The following is a 23,431-nucleotide window of genomic DNA, read 5'->3' as shown; positions in this document are numbered from 1 at the left end:
GAATGGGTTCAATCCCAGGTCGGGGAACTAAGGTCCCACGTGCTGTGTGGTGCCGGCCAAAAAAAAAGAAGAAGTGTGAGCTGAAGTGCAAAATGTGGGCAGAAATGTGAATGGCAGAAAGGGAACATGAACGGTCTGGAATCAGAAGGCTGTATTTAATCAAAAAATATGGTCAAAGTAGTAGGAAAAAGATTTGAAGGCAGCTGGTTGGGTAGTTTGCATTAAGCAAATATTTTCTGGTGTAACTTTTTAATTCCCTTAATTGTTTCAAATGTATTTGAACAGCTTTATTGAGATGTAATTCAAACACCATTCAATTGACTCATTTAAAGTATACAATTCAATGACTTTTAGTATATTCTCGCAGCCCACAATCAATTTTAGAATATCTTCATTACCCTAAGAAGAAATGTTGCTCTGCTTAGCCAGTATTCTCAACTCCTCCCTCTAAACCCTAGCCAACCACGAATCTACTTGCTGTTGCTATAGATTTGCCTATTCTTAACATTTCATATAAATGGAATCATATAATATATGGTCCTTTGTGACTGTTTCTTTCAACTAGCAGAATGTTTTCAAGGTTTAACCTTGTTGTAGCATGTCAGTACTTCATTTCTTTTTCTTTTTTTAAATTTATTTATTTATTTATATATTGGCTGCTTTGGCTCTTCCTTGCTGCGCATGGGCTTCTCAGTGCGGTGGCTTCTCTTGTTGCAGACACGGGCTCTAGGCACGTGGGCTTCAGTAGTTGCAGCCCATGGGCTCAGTAGCTGTGGCTCTCAGGCTCTAGAGCACAGGCTCAGTCGTTGTGGCGAACAGGCTTAGTTGCTCTGCAGCATGTGAGATCTTTCCGGACCAGGACTTGGACCCGTGTCCCCTGCATTGGCAGGTGGGTTCTAAACCACTGTGCCCCCAGGGAAGTCCAGTCCTTCATTTCTTTTTATTGATGAATAATATTCCATTGTATGGATACACCGCATTGTACTTGTCCAGTCATCAGTTGATGGATATTTGGGTTGTCTCTACTTTTTTAGCTGTTATGAATTAAGCTGCTGTGAGCATTTGTAGATAAGTTTTTGTGTGGACATGTTTTCATTTCTCTAAGGTATATACCTGGGAGTGAAATTGCTAGGTTATGAGATAACTATATTCAACTGTTTTTAAAACCGACAGATTGTCTTCCAAGGTGCTGCCCCATTTTACATTCCCACCAGCAGTGTGTGACGTTTCCAGCTCCTCCACACCCTCTCACACACCTGTTCCTCCCCGTCTTTTTCACTCTAGCCGTCCTGGTGGGTGTGAAGTGGTGTCTCACTATGGTTTTGTACTTCCTGATGGCTCATGGTGTTGAGCATTTTTACATGTGCTCACTGGCCGTCTCTGCATCTTCTTTGGAGAAATGTCTATTTAGATGCTTTTCCCATTTTTAATTGGGTTATGTATCTTTTTATTTGAGATTCTCAATACAAATCCTAACCTCAAGACCATGAGGGAACTCCCAGAACCCAGTTTAAATTTATACTAACTCAATTTTAGTGAAATCAAGAAACTTTACTCCTTTATAGCTCCATTCCCTCCTCCCCTTTGGTGTACTATTATTGTTATAATGATTGTATCTATATATGTTAAAAATAAAACAACATATTGTTATAATTATTAATTTATATGATTTAATGTCTTTTAAAGAAGCTGAGAGAAGAAAGGATAGCAAGTGTAGATGGACTTGGGGGTTACTGCAGACGCTTGAGTGAAGAAATGCTCTCTACTTTGCTCCATTATCATATCCCTGCACCTAGAACAATGCTTGTCACACAGTAGATGCTCATTTAATATATGAATGAATGAATGAATGATGATCGCCATACAGATAGTAAATGAACTGCCAGAGAGAGAGAGTCTCAGTAAGATGTAGAGATGAGTAACAAAGAGATTAAGATTAAGAGAATAAGGTTTTGTGAGTTGTGTGTACTGGGGGAGAGGTAATAACCACAGTGAGAAGAAGGAAGAGAGTGTCTTTCTCATTCAGTGCCATACGCATCTGAGATGTAGCATGGTGTTGGCAACAGCAGGTGCTCAATAAATGCTGAATGAATGAGTGAAGGGACTTCCCTGGTGGTCCAGTGGTGAAGACTCTGCACTCCCAATGCAGGCGTCCCTGGTTTGATCCCTGGTCAGGGAGCTTGATCCTGTATGCTGCAACTAAGACCCGGCGCAGCCAAATAAATAAATTAAAAAAATAAATAAAATATTAAAAAAAAAAGAGAAGTCCCTGTGTTCCCCAAATGGACACAATCTCTTCCTCTTCTCAGCACCTGTGGCTCTAAGCTGTGCTTCTCCTGGGGTCTCTTCTTGTGCCCCGTGTCCCCACTGGGCCGTCTGGACCGCCTGCTCCCTTTGTCGGTCCTAAGCAGGGTATCGAATTGCTGAAGGTTGAGAAGCTCAAGCCTGTCAGTTAGGACTGAGCAGAGGGAAGACAGAACAAATTTATCATTAACCAAGTTGGTAGGGTGGAGGGTGGACAGTGAGAAGAGGAAGAAGACTATTTGTGATTGACGGAGGCAACTGAGCGAAAACCTGTGATCTACCTTTGTGCATTCATTGACTCACCCACAACGTTTACTGAAAGCTTGCTCCGTATTGGGTTAGAGGCGCATAGAACAAAGTGTTCAGCTTTCCTTATGCCAAATATTAAATCCTAGATATAAAAAATTACTGTATTGTAAAAACATTCTGGAAATAACTATATAGCCTGCTGTAGTGGTTACGGTGATTCCCGAGACTGGAGCCTCCTGCCTGGGCTTAAATTCTGGATGAGTGGAGTCGCCTGACCTCCCTTTGCTGTAAAACCGAGAATTCATGCAAGGATTTAAATGGTTAATACACATAAAGAACCTAGAACAGTGCCCACCCCGTCACATGTATTACAATTTGTAAGTGCTAAAAATAAAAAAAAAAAAAATGTAAGTGCTAGCTATTATTATTGAAGTGATAATAGTTATTAAACAAAAACTACAATAGTTAGTTGAGATTATCAGTACATTTCAATAAAATTTGAGACCTTCCATGTTCCACACTACCTAGCTACCGAGGCTGCGTCTTAGTAGAGCCAATTGTGTACGTATGTATTTATTTACATTACAGCCTTAGCAAATAAGAAACTTCTCTCTTCTTATATATGTTTATTTCATTTTGTTATGTAATTCCTGTGGCAAAGAGCTGTTTTCTACCTTTGAAAAACCAGCTGTACCTCAGAGGCTACCAGAGCAGAGAGGGGCTCCCTGGATGGATCATTCGGAGGGCAGAACAGCCGTTGCTTTTCCTTCAAATTAGGTTGACATGAATGCGTTCCTGCCTGAGACGTCAAAGCTATGGCAGATGGATGGACTCAGCACTCAAAGGCACCAAAGGTGACGTTTCGAAGGTACATGTGTGAGCCATTCGGAACGCTAATGAATGACGGTTCCTAGTTGGTTTTATCATGTAAAAGAGCAGCTTTGTGAAAGATTCTTTTTTAAAACTTAACAAAATCTTTAGATGAGAAAGATAGAGTTGAAAGGTTGGATGTTTACTTCCATTGCTGAATGCAAGAACCCTCCCCTCCCTGCTGCTCCCCTGCGCCTCATCAGGCTTCCACAGCCCACTTGCATTGCTCGGACCCTCAAAGTACCGTTCACTTGCACAATTAAGATTTGTCTTACTGCAGAACTGCAGGGTCCCCTCCAGTCCATTTTTTCAATGGAAGCGTAGAACGCACTTCAAACTCCGAACATTGGTACCCGATGTGCTTACCTCAGCAGCAGATCGCCTGTCTTAGGCCATGCACGCACAGCCAGCGTCCAGGTCATTGGATCCTTAGTAAACTCATCTTGTGGAGACAGGGGTTTTGGCACAGGGGTTTAATTAATGTTTGTGAAATGGGTGAATGGTGGTGGTGGTGGTGAGCTGAACATAAATGTATTGTAAATAAGAGTCTCATCTAGATTTTTCACCCTGAATGACCCCAGACAAGTCATTTAACCAGATCATTCCATGTCACAGTTTCCATGTATTTAAAAGAAAGTATTGATTAAAATATAATGAGTGGTTTTAGAAGAGGAATAGAACTATGTTAATTCAAAATAATTCCACTGAAGACTTCTACCACCCAACTCGTCTGGTTACGGCAAGGAGCAGGGAAGCAACGTAAACACCAGGTGATACAGTTGTCGACAGCCTTACACTGGTTGTCAGGATACGGAGCACTCACTCTTACGTGGCCTGGGGTGCCTTCCAGGGAGGGATGCCAACAGGCAGGACAAATAACACAGTGGATGCCGCTACACGATTACTTATCCTCACTGACCACCCAACGTAAGGAGGAGAAATAACACATTTAAGTAAAATGATCATATTATATATCATCCAAACAATGACACTTTTGAGAATGAAAGAAAGGAACTGCTTGGACTGCCTTAGGCAAACCAGCATGTGCAGTCCACCTGGGTCTATGCCGTGGCCAGAAGTGGTCTCAAGTGTGCGGGATCAGTTTTGCCCTTTTTACCTAAAAAATTTCCCTTCCTGACCTCACTCTTTGTCTGTGGTAGAACTCTTAAATCCTCTTAAGATCTGAGGTAGATCACTTGTAACGTCACCTTTATTTGCAGATTACAGCACATGTGTTTCTCATCACAAAATCCTTCGCATCACCAAGGCGACTAAGAATAAGGCATATGCCTTCTGCTCCATTTGGTGAAATTTCCCCTGTGTTTTTAGCTCATTTCCTTATGTGAGTGTCTACTGTTTCTCATGCCTTATTTTGTCTGATTCTCTACAGGTCCTGGTGACCTGTACACATTCTCCTAAATTTGCTGCCATTTCATTTCTCCTAGTGAATCTTGATAACTTTCCTTCCTCCAATGCAACAGATTTCCCCTCTAACTGACACTGCCCACTCATACGATGGGAAGTGTGCGGCAGTATATCCTCAGTGGTAATAGGATATTGACCCCTCAGCTAGCTGTATCCGCTAGAATATCCATGTATTTTGGTAGAAAAGAGCCAGGTCTTTTATACATTTGCTCAAAAAATATTTAATTGTGCTCTTATTATTTGCCAAATACTGTTTAGAGTCCTGGATATATTGGGATGACCCAAAGCTTTGTTCAGTTTTTTTCCATAAAATGGCTCTAAAAGCACTTAGTTGCCTTTAACTTCATTTGAAATAATTTTGTTAGATTGTATGTGACAGCTGTAATATCAGCGTGCATTTAAAAAAAAGACAACAAAATTGGTGAATTTCTGTGTAGCTATTTTAATATTGAAGATGGAAGAAAAAAAGCAATGTTTTCGGCATATTATGCTTTATTATTTCAAGAAGAGTAAAAACAGAACCGAAACACACACAAAAATATTGTGCAGTGTATGTAGAAGGTGCTGTGGCTGCTCAAATGTGTCACAAGTGGTTTGTGAAGTTTCGTGCTGGAGATTTCTCGCGGACGATGCTCCACGATTGGGTAGTTGATAGGGATCAAATCAAGACATTAACTGAGAACAATCAATGTTATACCACACGGGAGACACCGACATACTCAGCATATCCAGTCAAGCGCTGAAGACCATCTGCACCAGTTTAGTTATGTGAGTCGCGTAGATGTTTGCGTTCCGGGTAAGTTAAGTGAAAAAAACCTTCTTGACTGTATTTCCGCGTGTGATTCTCTACTTAAACGTAATGGAAACGTTCCATTTTTAAAACAAATTTTGACAGGCAATGAAAAGTGGATTCTGTACAGTAATGTGGAACGGAAGAGGTTGTGGGGCAAGCTCAATGAACCACCACCAGCCACACCAAAGGCTGGTCTTCATTCAAAGAATGTGATGTTGTGTATATGGTGGGACTGGAAGGGAGTCCTCTATTATGAGCTCCTTCTGGAAACCAAATGATTAATTCCAACAAGTACGGCTCCCATTTAAACCAACTGAAAGCAGCACTCGATGAAAAGCATCCAGAATTAGTCAACAGAAAACACATAATCTTCCATCGGGATAAGACAAGACCATGTTTCTTTGATGACCAGGCAAAAACTGTTACAGCTTGGCTGGGAAGTTCTGACTCATCCTCCATATTCACCAGACATTGCAGCTTTGGATTTCCACTTATTGAGGTCTTTTCAAAATTCTCTTAATGGAAAAAATTTCAATTCCCTGGAAGACTGTAAAAGGCACCTGGAACAGTTCTTTGCTCAAGAAGATGAAAAGTTTTGGGAAGATGGAATTACGAAGTTGCCTGAAAAATGGCAGAAGATAGTGGAACAAAAGGGTGAATATGTTGTTCAATAAAGTTCTTGGTGAAAATGAAAAGTGTGTCTTTTATTTTTACTTAAAAAACCGAAGGCACTTTTTGGCCAAACTAGTATAATCTAGTCTGTGATTTGTCTGTTGGTTTTCTTAATGGTATCTTTTTTATTTTTTAAAGATTTTTTGATGATATTTTATTTTATTTCTATTTTTTTTTTTTTTAGTGAAATGCTTTTGGGGGGGCTGCATTGGGTCTTCTTTGCTGTGCACGGGCTTTCTCCAATTGTGGTGAGCGGGGGCTACTCTTCATTGCGGTACTTGGGCTTCTCAGTGCAGTGGCTTCTTGTTGCGAAGCATGGGCTCTAGGTACGTGGGCTTCGGTAGTTGTAGCATGTGGGCTCAGCAGTTGTGGTACGTGGGCTTAGTTGCTCCGCAGCATGTGGGATCTTCCTGCACCAGGGATCAAACCCGTGTCCCCTGCATTGGCAGGCAGATTCTTAACCGCTGCGCCACCAGGGAAGTCTCTGGACCATTTTTAAAGTCTTTATTACATTTGTTACAGTATTGCTTCTGTTTTATGCTTTGGTTTTTTGGCAGGAGGCATGTGGGGTCTTAGCTCCCTGACCAGGGATTGAACCCACACCCCCTGCATTGGAAGGTGAAATCTCAACCCCTGGACCACCAAGGAAGTCCCTTAATAGTATCTTTTGATGCCCAGAAGTTTTGTTTTATTTTTATTTTTTAAAGATTTATTTTATTACTTATTTGTTTATTTTTGGCTGTGTTGTGTCTTCATTTCTGTGCACAGGCTTTCTCTAGCTGTGGCAAGTGGGGCTACTCTTTATTGCAGCACGAGGGTTTCTCATTGCAGTAGCTTCTCTTGTTGCAGAGCACGGACCCTAGGCATGCAGGCTTCAGTCGTTGTGGCACATGGGCTCCAGAGTTGTGGCTCACTGGCTCTAGAGCGCAGGCTCAGTAGTTGTGGGATCTTCCCGCGCCAGGGCTCGGACCTGTGTCCCCTGCATTGGCAGGCAGATTCCTAACCACTGCACCACCAGGGAAGCCGGATACCCAGAAATTTTAAATGCTGATGAAGTCAAACGTATCAAACCTTTTTCCCTTTTATGGTTTGTGCTTTTTGTATCCAGTCCAAAAAGCTTGCCCTACTTCAAAGTCCTGGAAATATTCTCCTATGTATACTCTTAGAAGCTTTATGGTGTTAGGTTTTATGTTTAAGTCAGTGATCTATCTCAGATGAATTTTTGTGTATGATGTGGGATAAGGGTCAAGGTTCAACTTTTATTTACACAGACATCCAGTAGATCCAGCACAATTCATTAAAAAAAGACCTCCCTTATTTTTTGAATCTAGATTAATTGGGACATGTGGTATAATTTATATGGAATAGGTAGGAGGATTGGCTTCACAATAAAAGATATATTGGTAGTTTCTTTGTATATTAACCTTGATTTTAGGGTTGCACTGTACGTGTTAACATTACTCTGTGTCTAATTATATGATTTTAGTTAATTTTTGGCTGTTTTGCACTGTGGTCAGAGAATACACTCCGAGTTATTTTTTTATGGCCCAGCGTATTATGAATTTGATATATATCCTATGTGCCCTTTGAAAAAAATATGCTCTCTGTCATTGTTGGACTGTGTTCCATTATTGGATGCAGTGTTCTCTATGTCATTTACAGTGGCTCTGTCAATTATGTTGTTAATGTGTTCTGCATCCTTACTGCCTTTTATCTGCTTTTCTTTCACTTATTAAAAAAGTTATGTGTACATCTTCCACTAAAAAAAAAAAAAAAAAAAAAGACCTCCCTTTTGCCACTGATTTGGCTTGCTGCCTTGGTGCAAAATCAATTGACCATATATGTGGATCAACTCCTGGACTCTATTTTGATCTTTTGGTCTATCCTTACACATTGTCTCAGTTACTGTAGTTCTTATGAGTATAATCCAAAGTCAAATATGATCACTACCCTAGAGGAGCTTACAATCTGATTTATGAGAGAGACAGCCAACACAGAAGTCATAGTAGTACAGAGAGATGGAGAAAACCACAGTGCCAGCCAAAAAGCTGGACGTACAGAAGAGAACTCCACCTGGTTTGGGGGAGGGGGTGGTGCGCACGCTTCCAGAAAGAAATAGCACCTAGAATAAGCCTCAAAGGATCCGTAGGAGTTTGCAGAAGGGAGCGGCAGGCCTGATGCCCTCAGGTAAGAGTGAGGAGACCAGTGTGGCCGGGATGGAGTGAGTGAGGTAAAGACTGGAAGAGATGACATCAAAGAGGAAGGGGTGCACATCGGGCAGAGCCTTGAAGGCCCTTTTAAGGGTCTTGGCTTTTACTCCAAGTGAGAAGGGACGCCATCCAAGGGTTTTGAGTAGGGAAGTGACACGATCTGATGTCTTTTAGAAGGCTCTTCCTGGATACTCTGTTTGAAACAGACCCTATCTGAGCTGATCTCAGAGTTTCTGTCTTACCTGGTGGCAGGTAAAACAGAAGCTCTGAGGTCAGCAGCAGAGACGGTAACTATAATCCAGTCAAAACTCGATGGTGGCTTGGACTCAGCGGTAATACTGGGATGCCTGTGGTTTGGGTAATAATGGGATAGGGGGACTGTGTTCTGGATATATTCTGAAAATAGAGCCGATAAGACCTGCTGACAGATTGAACGTGAGATATGAGATAGGGACGTCCCTGGTGGCGCGGTGGTTTGGAACCCACCTGCCAATGCAGGAGACACGGGTTCAGTCCCTGGTCTGGGAAAATACCGCGTGCCACGGAGCAACTAAGCCCATGCACCACAACTACTGAGCCTGAGTGCTACAACTACTGAGCCCAAGTGCCATAATTATGGAAGCCCACATACCCGAGAGCCCGTGCTCTGCAACAAGAGACGTCACCACAATGAGAAGCCCATGCACCACAACAAAGAGTAGCCCCTGCTCACTACAACTAGAGAAAAGCCTGCGTGCAGCAACTAACACCCAGCACAGCAAAAAAAAAAGGAGATATAAGATAAAAAAAGGAGTTAAGGTTTTCGGCTTCAGCTAGAAGGATGTGTTGCCAGTCACTAATATGAAGAGGAGCAAGTCTAGAGGAGAAAATCAGGAGCTTGGTTTTCCGACTTTAGAGTAAATATGAGAGATTACTACCCAAAGTAGAAGTAGTTTCCCTTACAGAGAAACCAGGTGGAGATAAAGTCGCTCTGTGAGTCGCCACGCCAAGTGTGAGCGGCACTTCTCCTAGGTGACGGGGAACCTAGGGGCACGGACATGACCCCTGCCCACGGGCCCTGTTCTCCAGGAGAGCTGCGAAGAGGTTTGATTCACGCAGACGAGATGGAAAAAACGCGACGTCAAGAACCAGGCTGTGCGTACAGCTCTCAGGGGCCGCAGGGTCGTGGCGGTGTGGTCAGGAGTGGTTAGAGCGTGCTTCTGGAAGGAGATGGGAAAGGAGCCATCGTCACAGGTCAGGGGAAACTGAGAGAGGAGGGGGCAAGGTTGTGGAAGTGAGCAGGGACCGCGAGGGACAGGTCTCCTAGGCCTGGCTGGAGGAGTGTCCGAGGGTCTTAAGCGTTGGTTCCCGGCACGCAGCAGGCCCTTGAGAGAGGAGAGCTAATCGCAGGTGTTAGGTGGGGGATCATGGAGATGAACGTGTTCGTCAGACTCTCCTGGGTCCAGCCCCACCCCCACGTCAGTACCCACGCCTTGGTGCCCTCTGCCCTCTCATGGGCTGTCTTCTAACACTCCTGTCAGAAGCCGTCACGTCGGACTTTCTGAGCTGCTTGTGAGAGGGAAGGGGACCTGGACTCTTCCGGTTCAGCAGGTCCGTGCGGGCTGTGGGTTTCCAGTCCGCTCACGCGCGTGAGGGTTTACAAAGGCAAGAAGGGGCTGACGCGACGCTCGGACGCTGGGAGGGTGCTCTGGAATCACCCTCTTGCCCCTGCCACCAGCCCCTCACCCACCTCCAGGGCTGGGCAACAGTCCTCAGACGTGTGGCTTACACTGTGTGATGCGATCACGTATGAGGGACGGGAGGATCTTAAGAAAGGTTTCAAATCCACTTGAATTTTTTATGGCGGTGAAAGGAAGAGCTTTTGTTCTGAACCTCTGTTCCCCTCCACGACCACAGCGCTCCAGCCCTCCTGCCATGATAGACTCTCCTGGGTTCTGCTCACATAGAAAACAGTGCTTTGTCTAACGTCCCCTACGGCCATCACTCAAACGCTGCTCTAGCTCCTTCGTGGACACACCACATTAGAGTTGAAGAACGTTATGGGGCAGCAAAAGAGCAGTGTCTGCTCTGACTTGCAAATATTTTTAATCCCCTAAAAATAAACCATGAGCTGCAAATAGGCATGTGTCCCCTCACGGTGCTTCCTAAAGGAGTTATTTCTGAGGAGACGTGGAACACATTTTGTCTTTCTGCTCAGGGCCACCTGCTTGTGAGTCACCCCGTGACTTCATTCTGCATCTTAATGCCGTTGCTTGTACCTTTGGAGGCAGCCATGCTCCTCAGAAAAGCTGGGAAGATCTGTGTCTTGGAAATGAATTACAGCTGCGATGCATCACTTTACGGGGAGGGACCTGAGTTTGTGCCATGTCGCTCCTGGAACCCGACCCCACTCTCTTCCGTGTGTATTTGCAACTCCTGGTTTCGCATGTTGTAAGGTTACCTTAAATATACAACCTGCACGCTCTTGGGGCTAACAGTCCAGACGTCGAGGGCAGCTTCCTTCACTTCAGTCGGCCTTCGTTTTGTTTTCTGTTTTAATCTGTGAAAAGGAAGTGACAGCACCTCACCTTGCAGGGCTGTCATGGCATCCATCCTTTCATTCGCTTACCCTTCCATCGCACTGTTGCCTGTTGTAAAATACCCAGCATTATAAAATTACAAATACCATATTTTGTTGATCTAGTAGATTTTAACAATTATTTTAAAAATTGCATTATAGAAAAATTTAATACTGTTACAAAAATGGTGCAAAGCCTCCATGTGCTCATCATCCAGCTTCAAAAATGATCAGTTCATGGGTCAATCTTGTTTTGTTTAAATTTCATTATTTTGAAGCAAATTCCAGACATTATTTTTCTAACAGTCATTTCTAAAGATGAATGTTTATCCTATTAAAAACTTAATTAAACCTTTTAAAGCATGTTAAACTGCCTTTAGAATTTAATCTATTTCATTTCCTTTTAACGTACTTCATTTGATTAACAAAAATAACCTCCAAAATACTAATAGTTCTTATAAGTATAATGATAAGCATACAAAGAAGGTAAACCTTAAGTTCTCTTAAATATGTCCCAGTGCTGTTTATAAACAATAAAATTTCAACTTGAAACCACCAGTCTAAATCATTATTCAATTCTCCATTTTAAATTAGAATCACAAAATTATCTTGTTACTTTATAATGACAAATTTTATTCACATTACAAGTATATAAAACACCAATTTTGTGCAGGTTCATTAAAACAAAAATATTAATGCTATGGGATTTTGAGTCTCTTAAACGCTTCCGTTTCTCCTGCCAAATCTTCCCAAGGTTAAAAGATATTTAATCAGAGTTCCCTGGTAGCCTAGTGGTTAGGATTCCAGGCTTTCGCTGCCTTGGCCTAGGTTCGGTCCCTGGTTGAGGGAACTGAGATGGCATAAGCCACGTTGTGCTGCAAAAAACCTGAATCACTAAGAAATGACTACATCAGCCTAGACCTCACAGAGGGGGCCTGCTCCCACTCAGCCGGTACATTTGTGGATTAAACTCAACTAATCAGTTTTCTGTTTCATTCTATACTGAATAGTTTCCATCATCTTCCTCTAGGGACCCAAATTCTTAGGGCTATCTAACTGACAGCTAAGTGAGGATTGTATAGCTTTGTCTAACTCTGAAGTCAGAGTTGTAAGAAAATGCCAGTGAGAAAAAGGTATTGCGTAAGAATGAATTCAGTGGTAAACAAACTTGGAGAACACGGAGTTAAACAAACACACAGAAACAGATTTTATTTATGTGTGTGTGTTAACACAAGATCTGCGCTACTAATGCAAATATCTAAGAAGGGTGTAACAGGCAGCTTCCCCAGGTGTGTCTGACCATCAACCTATGGACTGTCCTTCCCTTTTTTTTCTAATGAAGTTCCCGTAAAACCTAGCGCAGAATTGGCAAATGAACAACCTGAAAGCCAAGTCTGGCCTGAGGGTGCAGTTTCACTTGGCCACACAGTGTTGAAAATGTTTGAGCCACCATTTAAAAACTGAGAGTTGACCAAAAATTTATTGATTTGCGATTGCCTTTAAAGAGCTACAAGGCTTAGAGGAAGCAAGCCTGCCTTCCAGCACGGCTACGGGCCGCCTCGACGCGCCGGGCACCTGCACGGCCCTCCTGGGCACTGCGTCTGTGACCGGGAAGGTCGAGAGAGCCTCAAGTGCTGTGGAGCTCAGTGTGGGAGGAGCGGACGTAAGCCCATCAGCCTGGGTGGACTGGCTGTGGATGTGCGTGCGGGCAGAGTGGGGAGACCCGGGCCCTGAGGCTGGGAAGGCAGCGCGTGAGGTCAAGTGCGGCAAGAGGGCGTGTCAAGGAGCCGCGCCGCTGTCCATCACTAGGGCAGAGCCAGTCCACATTCATTTTCCATTTGCTTCAAAGTTTCCCAGCTGCCACCACCCCCGACTCCCCTCCCACGGGGATCGTGACGAGTGTGTCGGGGCATAGAAAGCTAGGGCCAAAAGCTAATAAGGTGCAAGTCATTTTTAAATGTTAAAATAGATTTTCAAATGAAGTGTGTTTGCTGATGATCTCCGCCAGGGTGCATGGTGTCCGAGGAGGATTACGTGGGCTTTACCTGTTGCCACACGTAGAGAAAACCCAGCTTTTTTCCTAAGCAAAACAGTGCCTGGCCCTGAAGACCGAGGAAGAGGTTGTCTGAGAGCCTTGCCCAGAAGTTTTGTAATGTAAACTCAGACTAAGGGAACAAAGACCAAATGGTTTTCTTTGATATTATTTTCACAGTGGGTTGCAAGTCAAGAAAATAAATTACCAAGTAAGCTCCATTTTCTTTCATCTGATTTAAAGCATTGCTGTGCATCCACAGTAAGCTGATAATTAAGGACCATTCTGCCTCCGCCAGAGGCTTTGATCTGTAATGACACGACTCTGTATTTTTGGCTGGCTGGGTTTCTAAGCACTCATGAATGTCCATAGAAACTGGTCAAAATCAAAAGGGCAGAGAGTAAAATGCCAACAAACCATGTTTGTGTCTAAGAAAAGGGAAGATTTCGTCTGCAATTAGGTATGTCATCATTTCCACTATTTGCTTATTTTTGACATGATATAGCTTGATACTTTAGGACAGTACTAGAAAGCAGTCCAAATATCAACTATTTATAGCAATCCCGTAACCCACAACTAGGATTTCTGTTTCCAGACATCTAAGCAAAGTCTTTAGGAAAAAAAAATCCTGCAAAATAAAAATGAGTATTCACAGCCAAGCAGGATTTATCTTTCCAGTTATTCTTCTACTTTTTTATTCTATTGGAATATGTGAGAATCCGGAGTTTTCCCCTATTCATTACTAATTTTGAAATATCTGAGATTTGTTGGCATTTCAAGTTCAATAGAAACCGTATGTCTTTGTTTTTTGGGAGCACAATAGTGTGAGTCCAGGAAGTCTGATAATTAGATGTTGGACTTCGTGAATTGATTACCGGCTTTTCTTGTCTTTTTCCCTATTGTTCATCTCTTCTTGATTTATTTTTAAACAACTCTTCAATTGAATTCCTTAATTTCAGTTTCCAAGAGAGCTCTCTCTTGTTCTTTGAGGGTTTCTGTTTTGTTTTGATTTGGTTTTAGCATCTTGTTCTGGTTTTGTGGATGCAGTATTTCATCTTTCGTCTTCTGCTTCCTACACTGCTTTCTGTTTCCTTCAAGTTCCTTTCAGTCGCCCCTGTTTTGGTTGGTATGTTTTTTTTCTTTCATTTTGGAGCCTTTCCTCAGGTGTCTGGTGCCTCTTGGCTGGACATGCATTCTAAGCAGAAGGCACTCAGATCTGATTGGAAGCTCCTGGCCTGCATGTGAAACTGGCACCTGGAGGACTGCATGGTGGGTGGGCAGGCAGGTTTGGGGTTGGAGAACCTCTGGATATCGGTTTCTCTTTCACCAGAAGAGGAACCCCCTGCCTGGCAGGTTATATACATGTTTCCCTTTATTCTGGAAACTCCGAGTTTAGGGGTGCAGACAGAGAGGGGAACGGGGATCCCATAACCGAGTCTGAGCTGGTGGACTGTCCTGTGCCCTGTGCTCCTGAGCTGGGCTGGGAGTGGGCAGAGAAAGTCGCAGCCTGGCTTTGAGCAGGGAGAGGGCCGGGCCTCTCACCGCCACACGTGCGAACAGTCCCCACGTGTTTGGTTCGCCTCCGCCCTCCAGACTTTGAGGTAGTTGGTCTCTTACGGTTTGAGGTTTCTTGAGCGTTCAGAAAGGTCCGTCGCGTCGGCGTGTCCAGTTTTGCAGCTTTCCTCACTGTCTTTGCACTCCTTCACCACACCTCAGTTTGCGTTCCATCTCCCCCAGACCTGTGGACCTCGTGCATCTGCTGTTACCTCTCTTATTCTGTTTGTCCTTGTGGGTTTATGCCTTTTCCCCCTCCTATTCCTGTTGTGGGATTTTGGAAGGAAATAGCTGAAAAGGAAAGCATAAAATTCTGTATTTAGTCAGAAGTCCCTAATTATCTTTTGATTTTAGAAGCAATCCATTCGTATTAGAGAATCAGGTGTGGTAATTTCCCTGTATAACCAAAAGTAAAGCAAACTTTGTACACCAGTCATGTAAGATGGCAACATATGACATATTTTTAATTTTCTCTTTTAAAGGTACATACATGCATGTGGGAAAAAAAGGTAACATATAAAAGAGTAAATAGTGAAAAATACACATCTTTTTCTCATTCCAATTCCTGGTCCAACAATTCCCCTCCCCAGATACAATAAGTATTGCCTGTTTCTCTTCTGACCTCTTAACAGTATATCTTGGATATCACAGATCATTCTTTTTCACAAGTACAGTGGATTATTTCAGAAATAATCCATTATTTTTGTAGATGTATGTATTGTAACTTATGTAACTGATCCCTACTGATGGGCATTTAATTAATTAATGTCTAGTTTTTTACTACAAAACAGTGCAGCAGTGGATATCTATCCATCCTTATATTTGAAATATGTATACCTTTGTGAAGGTATGCGCAGGATAAATTCTAGACGTGAAATAGCTAAGGCAAAGGATGTGTACACTTGTATTTTAATACCTATAGCCAAATTGTCCTCCAAGCGGTTGTATCAATTTATACCCCCCGTAACAATGAGTGAGAGCTCCGGTTTCCCTCTCTAACCAGTGCATTATAATTTTTTTTGTAGTTTCTAAATTTAACTTGTAAAAATTCTAATTTCAGTGTCGCTTTAATGTCTGTCTCTTTGCTAGTGAGTCTGGGCGCCTCTTCACATGTTGTGAAGCATTTGTGTTTTCTGTGAAACGTCTGCTTATGCTCTCTGTCATTTTTCTTTTGGAATATTGGCTTTTTTCTTATTAATTGGTGAAAAATTCTTTCCTTATTTAGAAAATTAGCCCTTTGTCTCTCATATGTGTTGGAAAGTTTTCTCTACCAGTCTATCATTCAATTTGTTTTGTTTGTTTATGATACTTTTTTGGCAAATAGAAAGATAATTTTTTTAAAAATTTACTTTATTGAAGTACAATTGATTTACAATGTTGTGTTAACAGAAAGTTATAATTTTATGTAGTAGGATACGATATTCTATTTTATGGCCTTCTCTGAGATCATTAAAAAGTTTCTAATCTTTTTCTAGTATTTTATGGTTCCATTTATTTTGCATTTACTTAGGTGATCTGTTTTGGAATTATTTTAGAGTAGGAGTGAGATGAGGGTTCAATTTTTTTTTTCAACTGGCTTGCTAGCTCTCCCAACAAGTTCTATCGTTCTCCATACAGACCCCCAGCACCACGTGCAAATTTATAAAAACTTTATTATCTGATCTAAACAGAAGATTAAACAGTCTCTCTGGCCATTAAGGCAAGACACCGGGTTCAAGGCCACTGTGTAAGAAAGATAATTTGCAAGTGTAGGGTGTGTAATCCGGAATAGAGCCTGACCACACTTGGCACTAGTGTCTGATCCTGCTTCCTTCTGTGTCGAGTTGGGAGTGGAGAAGGGAGGAATTCTTGGGGCGCCTGAGGTTAATCAGGGTAGCAAGTCTGAAACTCCACTGTAACTCCCAGGCCTGAATGAAGTTCGCGATATAGATCCCAAATCAGCAGAGTCGGGGAACCAAGAAAGCAGAGAAGTCCTGGCCGAGCAGTACCCCAGGGAGTCCGAGAGCAGTTCCAGGAGGCGTGAGACCCGGGTGCTTGGGGAGACCTGGTCCTCTGAGGTTAGGGAAGACTTTGGATTTCTAAGCAGTCCTGTAGCAATTCTCAGTCGGATGGTGGAACTCAGACTAAGCTCTCACCTGCAAGTGAAGGCAGGGCCGGTAGGAAGTAGCCCAGCCTTGGAAAAGTGGACTGAAATAAGCCTTTTGAGATAATTCAGGTAAATGTTGGGATAGTATTATTTTTCTAAAAATAAAAATGTTTACCTCTGCTAGATAGATCATACCTGAATGTAATGACCAGTCAGTCGGTTAGTTAATTCACTCCTCCTTCAACAAACGCTTATCAGGCAGGTGCCAGCACCAGGCCGAGCCCCGGGAGCTGGAGAATAAGCTGCAGGTCCCTGCCCTCCAGGTGCTTACCTAGTTGGGGTACAGGTAGGTCGGTGACAATGACAGCCCCGTGGTGAGGCGCTCGGGGAGAGGCAGGCCTGGAGTCCTGCAGAAGGCCCGGGAAGGACACAGACGAGAAGTTCTGGGACCTGCAGAAACACAGGCCAATCAAGCGCTGCATCCTGTCGGAAGGCCTTCCTCGCTTTGCGTAGGTGAAGCTAAAGTTCCTTTCAGAACTAAAATCATTATACCACTTCTTATCTGCGTGGTCTCTTTCTGCCAGGGACCTGAGGAGATCTTTGTAGAGCTTCTGAATCTGAAGTAACAGGGATGGGTCTCAGAGGGTCTGTGAACCCCTTAAAATTGGATGCAGATTACGTATGGGTGCTGTTTCCTGTGGAAAGGGTCACAGACTTTGTTAGAATCTCAAAGGAGTGTGTGACTCCAGAAGGCTTAACAACCAGTGACTTAGATTTTCCTCAAGCTAATTAAAGCTCTTTTTATCTTTAAAATGTCTTTTAAAAACACCCTCCTCAGACTCTAGCCTAGAGGTGCGTGGCTGCTAATCCCTGGCCCCTTTTCAACCTCTGTCCTTGTCCTCCGTCAGCTCCCTCCCCGGGCAGAAGCCTCCGTCCTGCCCTTGCTTCGCTCAGACTGAAACACAGGGACAGTGTGAGCCATTCTGTGCCTGACTGTAACAATGTGATAGCATCAAACGGAAGTGGGAACTCCCATGTCCAAGGCAGTCTCTCATGGCTTCCCTCAGTGTTCTGGTTCAGAATGCTCAAGTCCAAAGTCAAGTTTAACGTATGTTTAGCAAACACTTTCTTTATGTAGGACACGATAGTCCACGCTGAGGGAGAGAGGAGGAGGGCAGGGTACAGAGATGGATTAAACCCTGCTTCCATCTTCAGGAGATGAGACCTGTCGGAAATTGTACAAAGTGCTGTGGGAATCCAGAGAGGAAGGGACCGTTTTTTACTGGAGGCTGCGTGGAAGAAAGTCATGAAAATATTCTCTCTGGGCAGCCTTTCTCATCCCTGAGGATGCCACAGTCTTTCGTCCTCCAGTAACATTACCCTGTTTCTGAACCTTTAAAATAATCTGCTGGGCCTGGAGACTCACACCTGATAGAAATACCTAGAAAATAAGCCTAGGAGAAAAATTGGCCTGTGTCATAGAATAGCACAGAAAGAGCAGGAGCAGCCCATAAAGGAAAAGTCGTAGGAGAACATATAGTGTTAATATAAGGAAATATGACACATGGTTATTTGAATCAATGTAAGAAATTTTTTAAAACTGATATTAATAGGAAATCTTCATCATCATGACTATTGTATTATTTTAAAAGTCTGGCTTTAAAGCAAGACAAGGCGCGGGACTTCCCTGGCGGTCCCGTGGTTAAGACTTGGCCTTCCAATGCAGTGAGTGCAGGTTTGATCCCTGGTCGGGGAACTAAGATCCCACATGCCTCGCGGCCAAAAAACCAAAACATAAAACAGAAGCAATATTATAACAAATTCAATAAAGGCTTTAAAAATGGTCCACATCAGAAACATCTTTAAAAAAATAATAAAGCAAGCCAAGGCAATGTGCATAGTTTCCTAAATATGAAGAAACAGAAAAATTGTTTTGCTAGAAAAAGAAATAGAAAAACTATTTTGCTAGAAATAGTTACAAGCCATGAGGGCTTTTCCGAAATGTAGATTGAGGAGTTTGTGTGTGTACATTTTATTCTTGCTAAATTGTGTGATCAAGCATTTACTACGGATACGAGTCAGAACTGACATCTATAGCGTGCTTTTAGACGGATGCTTACCAAGCAGCTTTCGCATTCGTCATAAATCCCGTACAGTATGTTAGTACGGGCTACTACATTTTCTTATCCTCTGTTCTTAGGATGAAGCAGCACCCACCAAATTTTTGAGACAGCTCACGGCTTAGAGGAAGGCTCATCTAAATAAAGGCCGGCTAAAGTGGCATTGCAGGGATTTAATCGTCCTCTGGCTGCCCGTGTGACCAGAAGGCTGATCTGCAACTTTCTTCTTTCCTGGGGTCCGGATTATCAGGTCTCCAAAGCCCTGCAACTTGACAGCAAGAGAAGCACAATGAGAAAGGTCAGAGACAAGCACCAGCAGCAGGGCCCTGGGGGCCTCCGCGGGGCTTTCGCACGGCCCAGTGGAAGATCCTCCGGCCATCAGAGGAAATAGCAACCTGCAGCCTTCGTTCTGGGACACAGCCACCTACCACAGAGCATCAGCACCGCCAGCCAGAAAGTTCTTGGAGCTCGATCAGGGAGGCGGCTCTGGTACCTGGATGTGTGCCCAATGGTCCAGTTAGACCTGGGAACGTCAACCTGAAGGGAGGTGTGAAATGTCTCGAGTGAGGCGGGCAGCTTTGGGCTTCGCTGGGTAGGCGGTGCTGGCATTGGCCCCAGCTCCCCTGACTGAACCCAAGAAGGGGGTTTGCACATCCAAGACTCTTTGCCCAGCTCTCCAGGACACAGGGCTCTGGCAGTCTTCAACTCCCACCTCCCACCCCGCAAGCCCCTTCTGCTCCTCCCAACCTGCCCTGATCGGTGCCTCTGCTGAGATGGAGATGTGAGCCTGTGCAGGACGATGACTGCCGTGTGCGTGAATGGAGGCGGCCTGGGGCACCCCCACTATGCCAGGTGGGACCGACAGGAGAGCGTGGAGGGTGGCGGTCAGATGGAGGGCGCCAAGGAGGACGAGGAGGGACAGCCTCGCCAGCTGACACCCTTCGAGAAGCTGACCCAGGACATGTCCCAAGACGAGAAGGTGGTGAGGGAGATCACTCTGGGGAAACGCATCGGCTTCTACCGCATCCGAGGGGAGATCGGAAGTGGGAACTTCTCCCAAGTCAAGCTGGGGATTCACTCCCTGACCAAAGGTAGGATCCGACCTCCACGGGTGATGTCCAGGGTGTTGGGACCTGGTCTGGGGGCGGGTTAGGAGTCCAGGGACAAGGAAGCAGGTGAGGCGACAGCACTGAGCCCCTGCTAAGTGCAAGGCCTAAGCCAGCCCCTGTCATTGTATTTTTATTTTCACTTTATAGCTAAGGAAACTAAAACCCAGAGAAGTCACATGTGGCTTTAGCAGTTTAATCTTAGGTGACTCTGACTCCAGAGACGCTCGTGCTATACCAGTGCGGGGGAACTCGCTCAAACACGGAGGGCGATCTGTCCTATGCAGCTGCGCCTTGGAGAAGCCGAGCGGAGTGTGGCTTGGGTCCAAGGCCACTCCTGTTCCAAGTCCTTTTTTATAACTTCTGTGTGTGTGTGTGTGCCAGTGGCACAGGGGACCTCCCGGATGGTCAGTGGGCAGCGGGGGCCAGCCTCTCCTCCTTACCTGAGGCCGCTGCTTCTGTTAGGTTTGCGGGAAAGGGACTTGATCTCGGGACCTTGCCTGCTTCAGGCTGCGCTGTCCTAGTTCTCACTGTTGTTAGCTCCTTGCTTTCTGCCAAAGACCCATGCTTGCTTGGCTACTGGTCACTCTGGATTCTGGACCAGCAGTGCCCCAGCCTCAGAGAGGAGCCGTTTGGAGAGCCCAGCAGCCCTTTGCCGCCCCCACCCACGTGGGCATGTCTCCAAGTTACCTCTAATTTAGCTAAGCTTGGAGATAATCATAAGGGAGTTACAGGACAGAAAAAAAATGCTTGCAATTTGGAATAAGCTACCGACTTTCTAAAGCCCGCGGGCTCTACCCTCTCCCTGGGGGTATGGGAATGCTGACATTTATTCTCCTTGGACCCAGGCTGCCACCATGTCTCCAACACTGTGCTTTCTGGTGTCCGAGTTTTGTTTTCTTCTCCAGCCCCCAATCCCATTCCCCTCTCATCCCTGTTTGGCCCCTATGGGGAAAGTGCCACACCCCCCCACACACACACAGACACACAGCACGTGCCTGCACGCGTCCCTTCTGCCCTGCGCTGAGCCCCGCTGTCTGGGTGGCGCCCACTCACGCCACCCGCCTGGGTGCAGTGCCGCGCTCCCGTGGGCCTCGGGCTCCTCGCTGAGAAAAGGCAGCCAGTAGCACTGATTGCTTCCCATGAAAGTAGATCGAGTGCTGTGATTCAGATCTCATTGGGACAGATGTTGCTTTTCAGGGGTCTAGGGCGAGAGTGAAAGACAAAAGATAAAACAGGTAGGGAGACAAGGGGCCAGAAATTGAGAGGAAGACATGATCAGGAAGGTGAGAGGACAAGCTGGATGAAGACAGACCAGGAGAGGAGTTCAGAAAGGGGAGCACGTCCACGGCAGCGGAGGGGCCACAGCGGCTGAAGCAGGGTAGGAGAGTGGAGAGAACAGGGGCTTCAGAATCAGACAGACCTGTTTCACGTCCTCATTCAGCCACTTGCTAGGTATCTGACTTCGTGCATGTCACTGAGCCTTTTTGGTCCTCCGTTGCCTCAGCTGTAAAATGGAGATAATGATTCTCATCTCAGAATTGTTGGGAAAATTAGGAGTCACGTACAGGAAGTCTGCGGCACATTAGGAGCCACTCAGTAGATGGCAGCTATCGCTGTGCAAGTCTGTTTTTACTTAAGCTTATTTCAGAAGGAAACTTGATATTAAAGTCATGAAAACCTATGAATAGGTAGAGGTAAAAATAAATACAATGCAAACAAATTTCAAAGTTGTATTTGTTTTTCCAGCTCTGAGATATAATGGACATATAATATTGTGTAAGTTTAAGGAGTACAGTGTCCTGATTTTCTGTGTGTACACACTGCAAAATGATCACCACAATAAGGTTATTTAACACATTTATCACCTCACATAGTCACAGTTTTGTGTGTGTGTGGCGAGAACTTTTAAAATCTATGCTCTTAGCCACGTTCAAACAATTTTAAAGGGGGAGTTCCCTAGCAGCGCCGTGGCTAGGGCTCCACGCGGCCACTGCAGGGGCCGTGGCTTCCGTGCCCGGTGGGGAAACTAAGATCCCACAAGCTGCGAAGCACAACCAAAAAAAATGTTTTTAGAGGAAACGTATGAAGTGACTGAAAGTAATTTAAAACATGCCAAAAATCCATCGATGAGTGTCTCTTCACCTTACTTAGGAGAGTTAAGGGAGAACCGATGTGGAAGCAACATGTGTGTGCTGTGATTCGGTGCTACGTAAGGCTGTTTTCCTGCAGGAAAATCACTGCAGGCCCCCTGAGTGTCCGGGGGTCCATCTGGGAAACACGGGCCTCTTCTCGTGCTCTGGCCTTTTACAAATGGGGAAACAGAGGCTCTGAGGTGGCTGTCCCGAGGTCATGGCAGAGACAGGGTTAGCACTCAGCCTCTTGCCGCTGCACCCAAGCTAGCTGAGGACTTTGGTGCCCTTGCAGGGGCAGCTCTTGCCCGCGTGGCCTCGGACACGCCGACCGGGTGGCTCCGCGCAGCTCGTCCCTGGAGTCAGCACGTGTCCCCCCAGCTGTGACCCCCGAACGCGCTGTTTTACCGCCCTGTGCCGCAGCCTCCTCCTGTGTAAAGGCAGGAAATGTATCCGCTGCACAGGATCGCCAGGAGCGGTGACTTTTAAAAAGATACATGACTGTTTCCCCTGTGCCTCGACAGAGGAAGCAAGGGTTCGTTAAGCGCGAGCATTCGTCGGCTTTCAGAAAGTCTAGGTCCCTGAGGCCTGTGCGCGCCGCTCAGGTGCCCTCTCCCTGCGGGGGTGACTCCCGTGCCGGGTGACGCCTGTGCCGGGTGACTCCTGTGCGGGGTGACGCCTGTGCGGGGTGACGCCTGTGCGGGGGTGACTCCTGTGCGGGGTGACTCCTGTGCCGGGTGACGCCTGTGCCGGGTGACGCCTGTGCGGGGTGACGCTTGTGCGGGGGTGACGCCTGTGCGGGGGTGACTCCTGTGCGGGGTGACTCCTGTGCGGGGTGACTCCTGTGCGGGGTGACGCCTGTGCGGGGTGACTCCTGTGCGGGGGTGACGCCTGTGCGGGGGTGACGCCTGTGCGGGGTGACGCCTGTGCCGGGTGACGCCTGTGCCGGGTGACGCCTGTGCGGGGTGACACCTGTGCCGGGTGACGCCTGTGCGGGGGTGACTCCTGTGCCGGGTGACACCTGTGCGGGGTGACGCCTGTGCGGGGGTGACGCCTGTGCGGGGTGACGCCTGTGCGGGGGTGACGCCTGTGCGGGGGTGACGCCTGTGTGGGGGTGACTCCTGTGCGGGGTGACTCCTGTGCGGGGTGACGCCTGTGCCGGGTGACGCCTGTGCCGGGTGACACCTGTGCGGGGTGACGCCTGTGCGGGGGTGACGCCTGTGCGGGGGTGACGCCTGTGTGGGGGTGACTCCTGTGCGGGGTGACTCCTGTGCGGGGTGACTCCTGTGCGGGGTGACGCCTGTGCCGGGTGACGCCTGTG

General features: G+C 45.7%; 1 protein-coding gene across 4 annotated transcripts in view; it reads left to right on the top strand.

Moving 5' to 3' along the window:
* NIM1K (NIM1 serine/threonine protein kinase) overlaps positions 1-23,431 on the top strand; it is a 58,929-nt gene that overhangs the window by 18,438 nt on the left and 17,060 nt on the right. For 3 of the 4 annotated variants that reach the window (XM_057744030.1, XM_057744011.1, XM_057744020.1), the window contains one exon: positions 18,953-19,963. In XM_057744030.1, the coding sequence (XP_057600013.1) occupies positions 19,672-19,963 (292 nt within the window). In that variant the 5' untranslated portion in view covers positions 18,953-19,671. Of the gene's footprint in view, positions 1-3,308; positions 3,422-18,952; positions 19,964-23,431 lie in introns of those variants that run through there. The other variant, XM_057744037.1, reaches the window with a different exon arrangement.

This window comes from Hippopotamus amphibius, chromosome 1 (genome assembly GCF_030028045.1).
Source record: "Hippopotamus amphibius kiboko isolate mHipAmp2 chromosome 1, mHipAmp2.hap2, whole genome shotgun sequence".
NCBI lineage: Eukaryota > Metazoa > Chordata > Mammalia > Artiodactyla > Hippopotamidae > Hippopotamus > Hippopotamus amphibius.
Note: the sequence above shows the minus strand (reverse complement) of the source record. Positions and strands in the feature narration are given on the sequence as shown.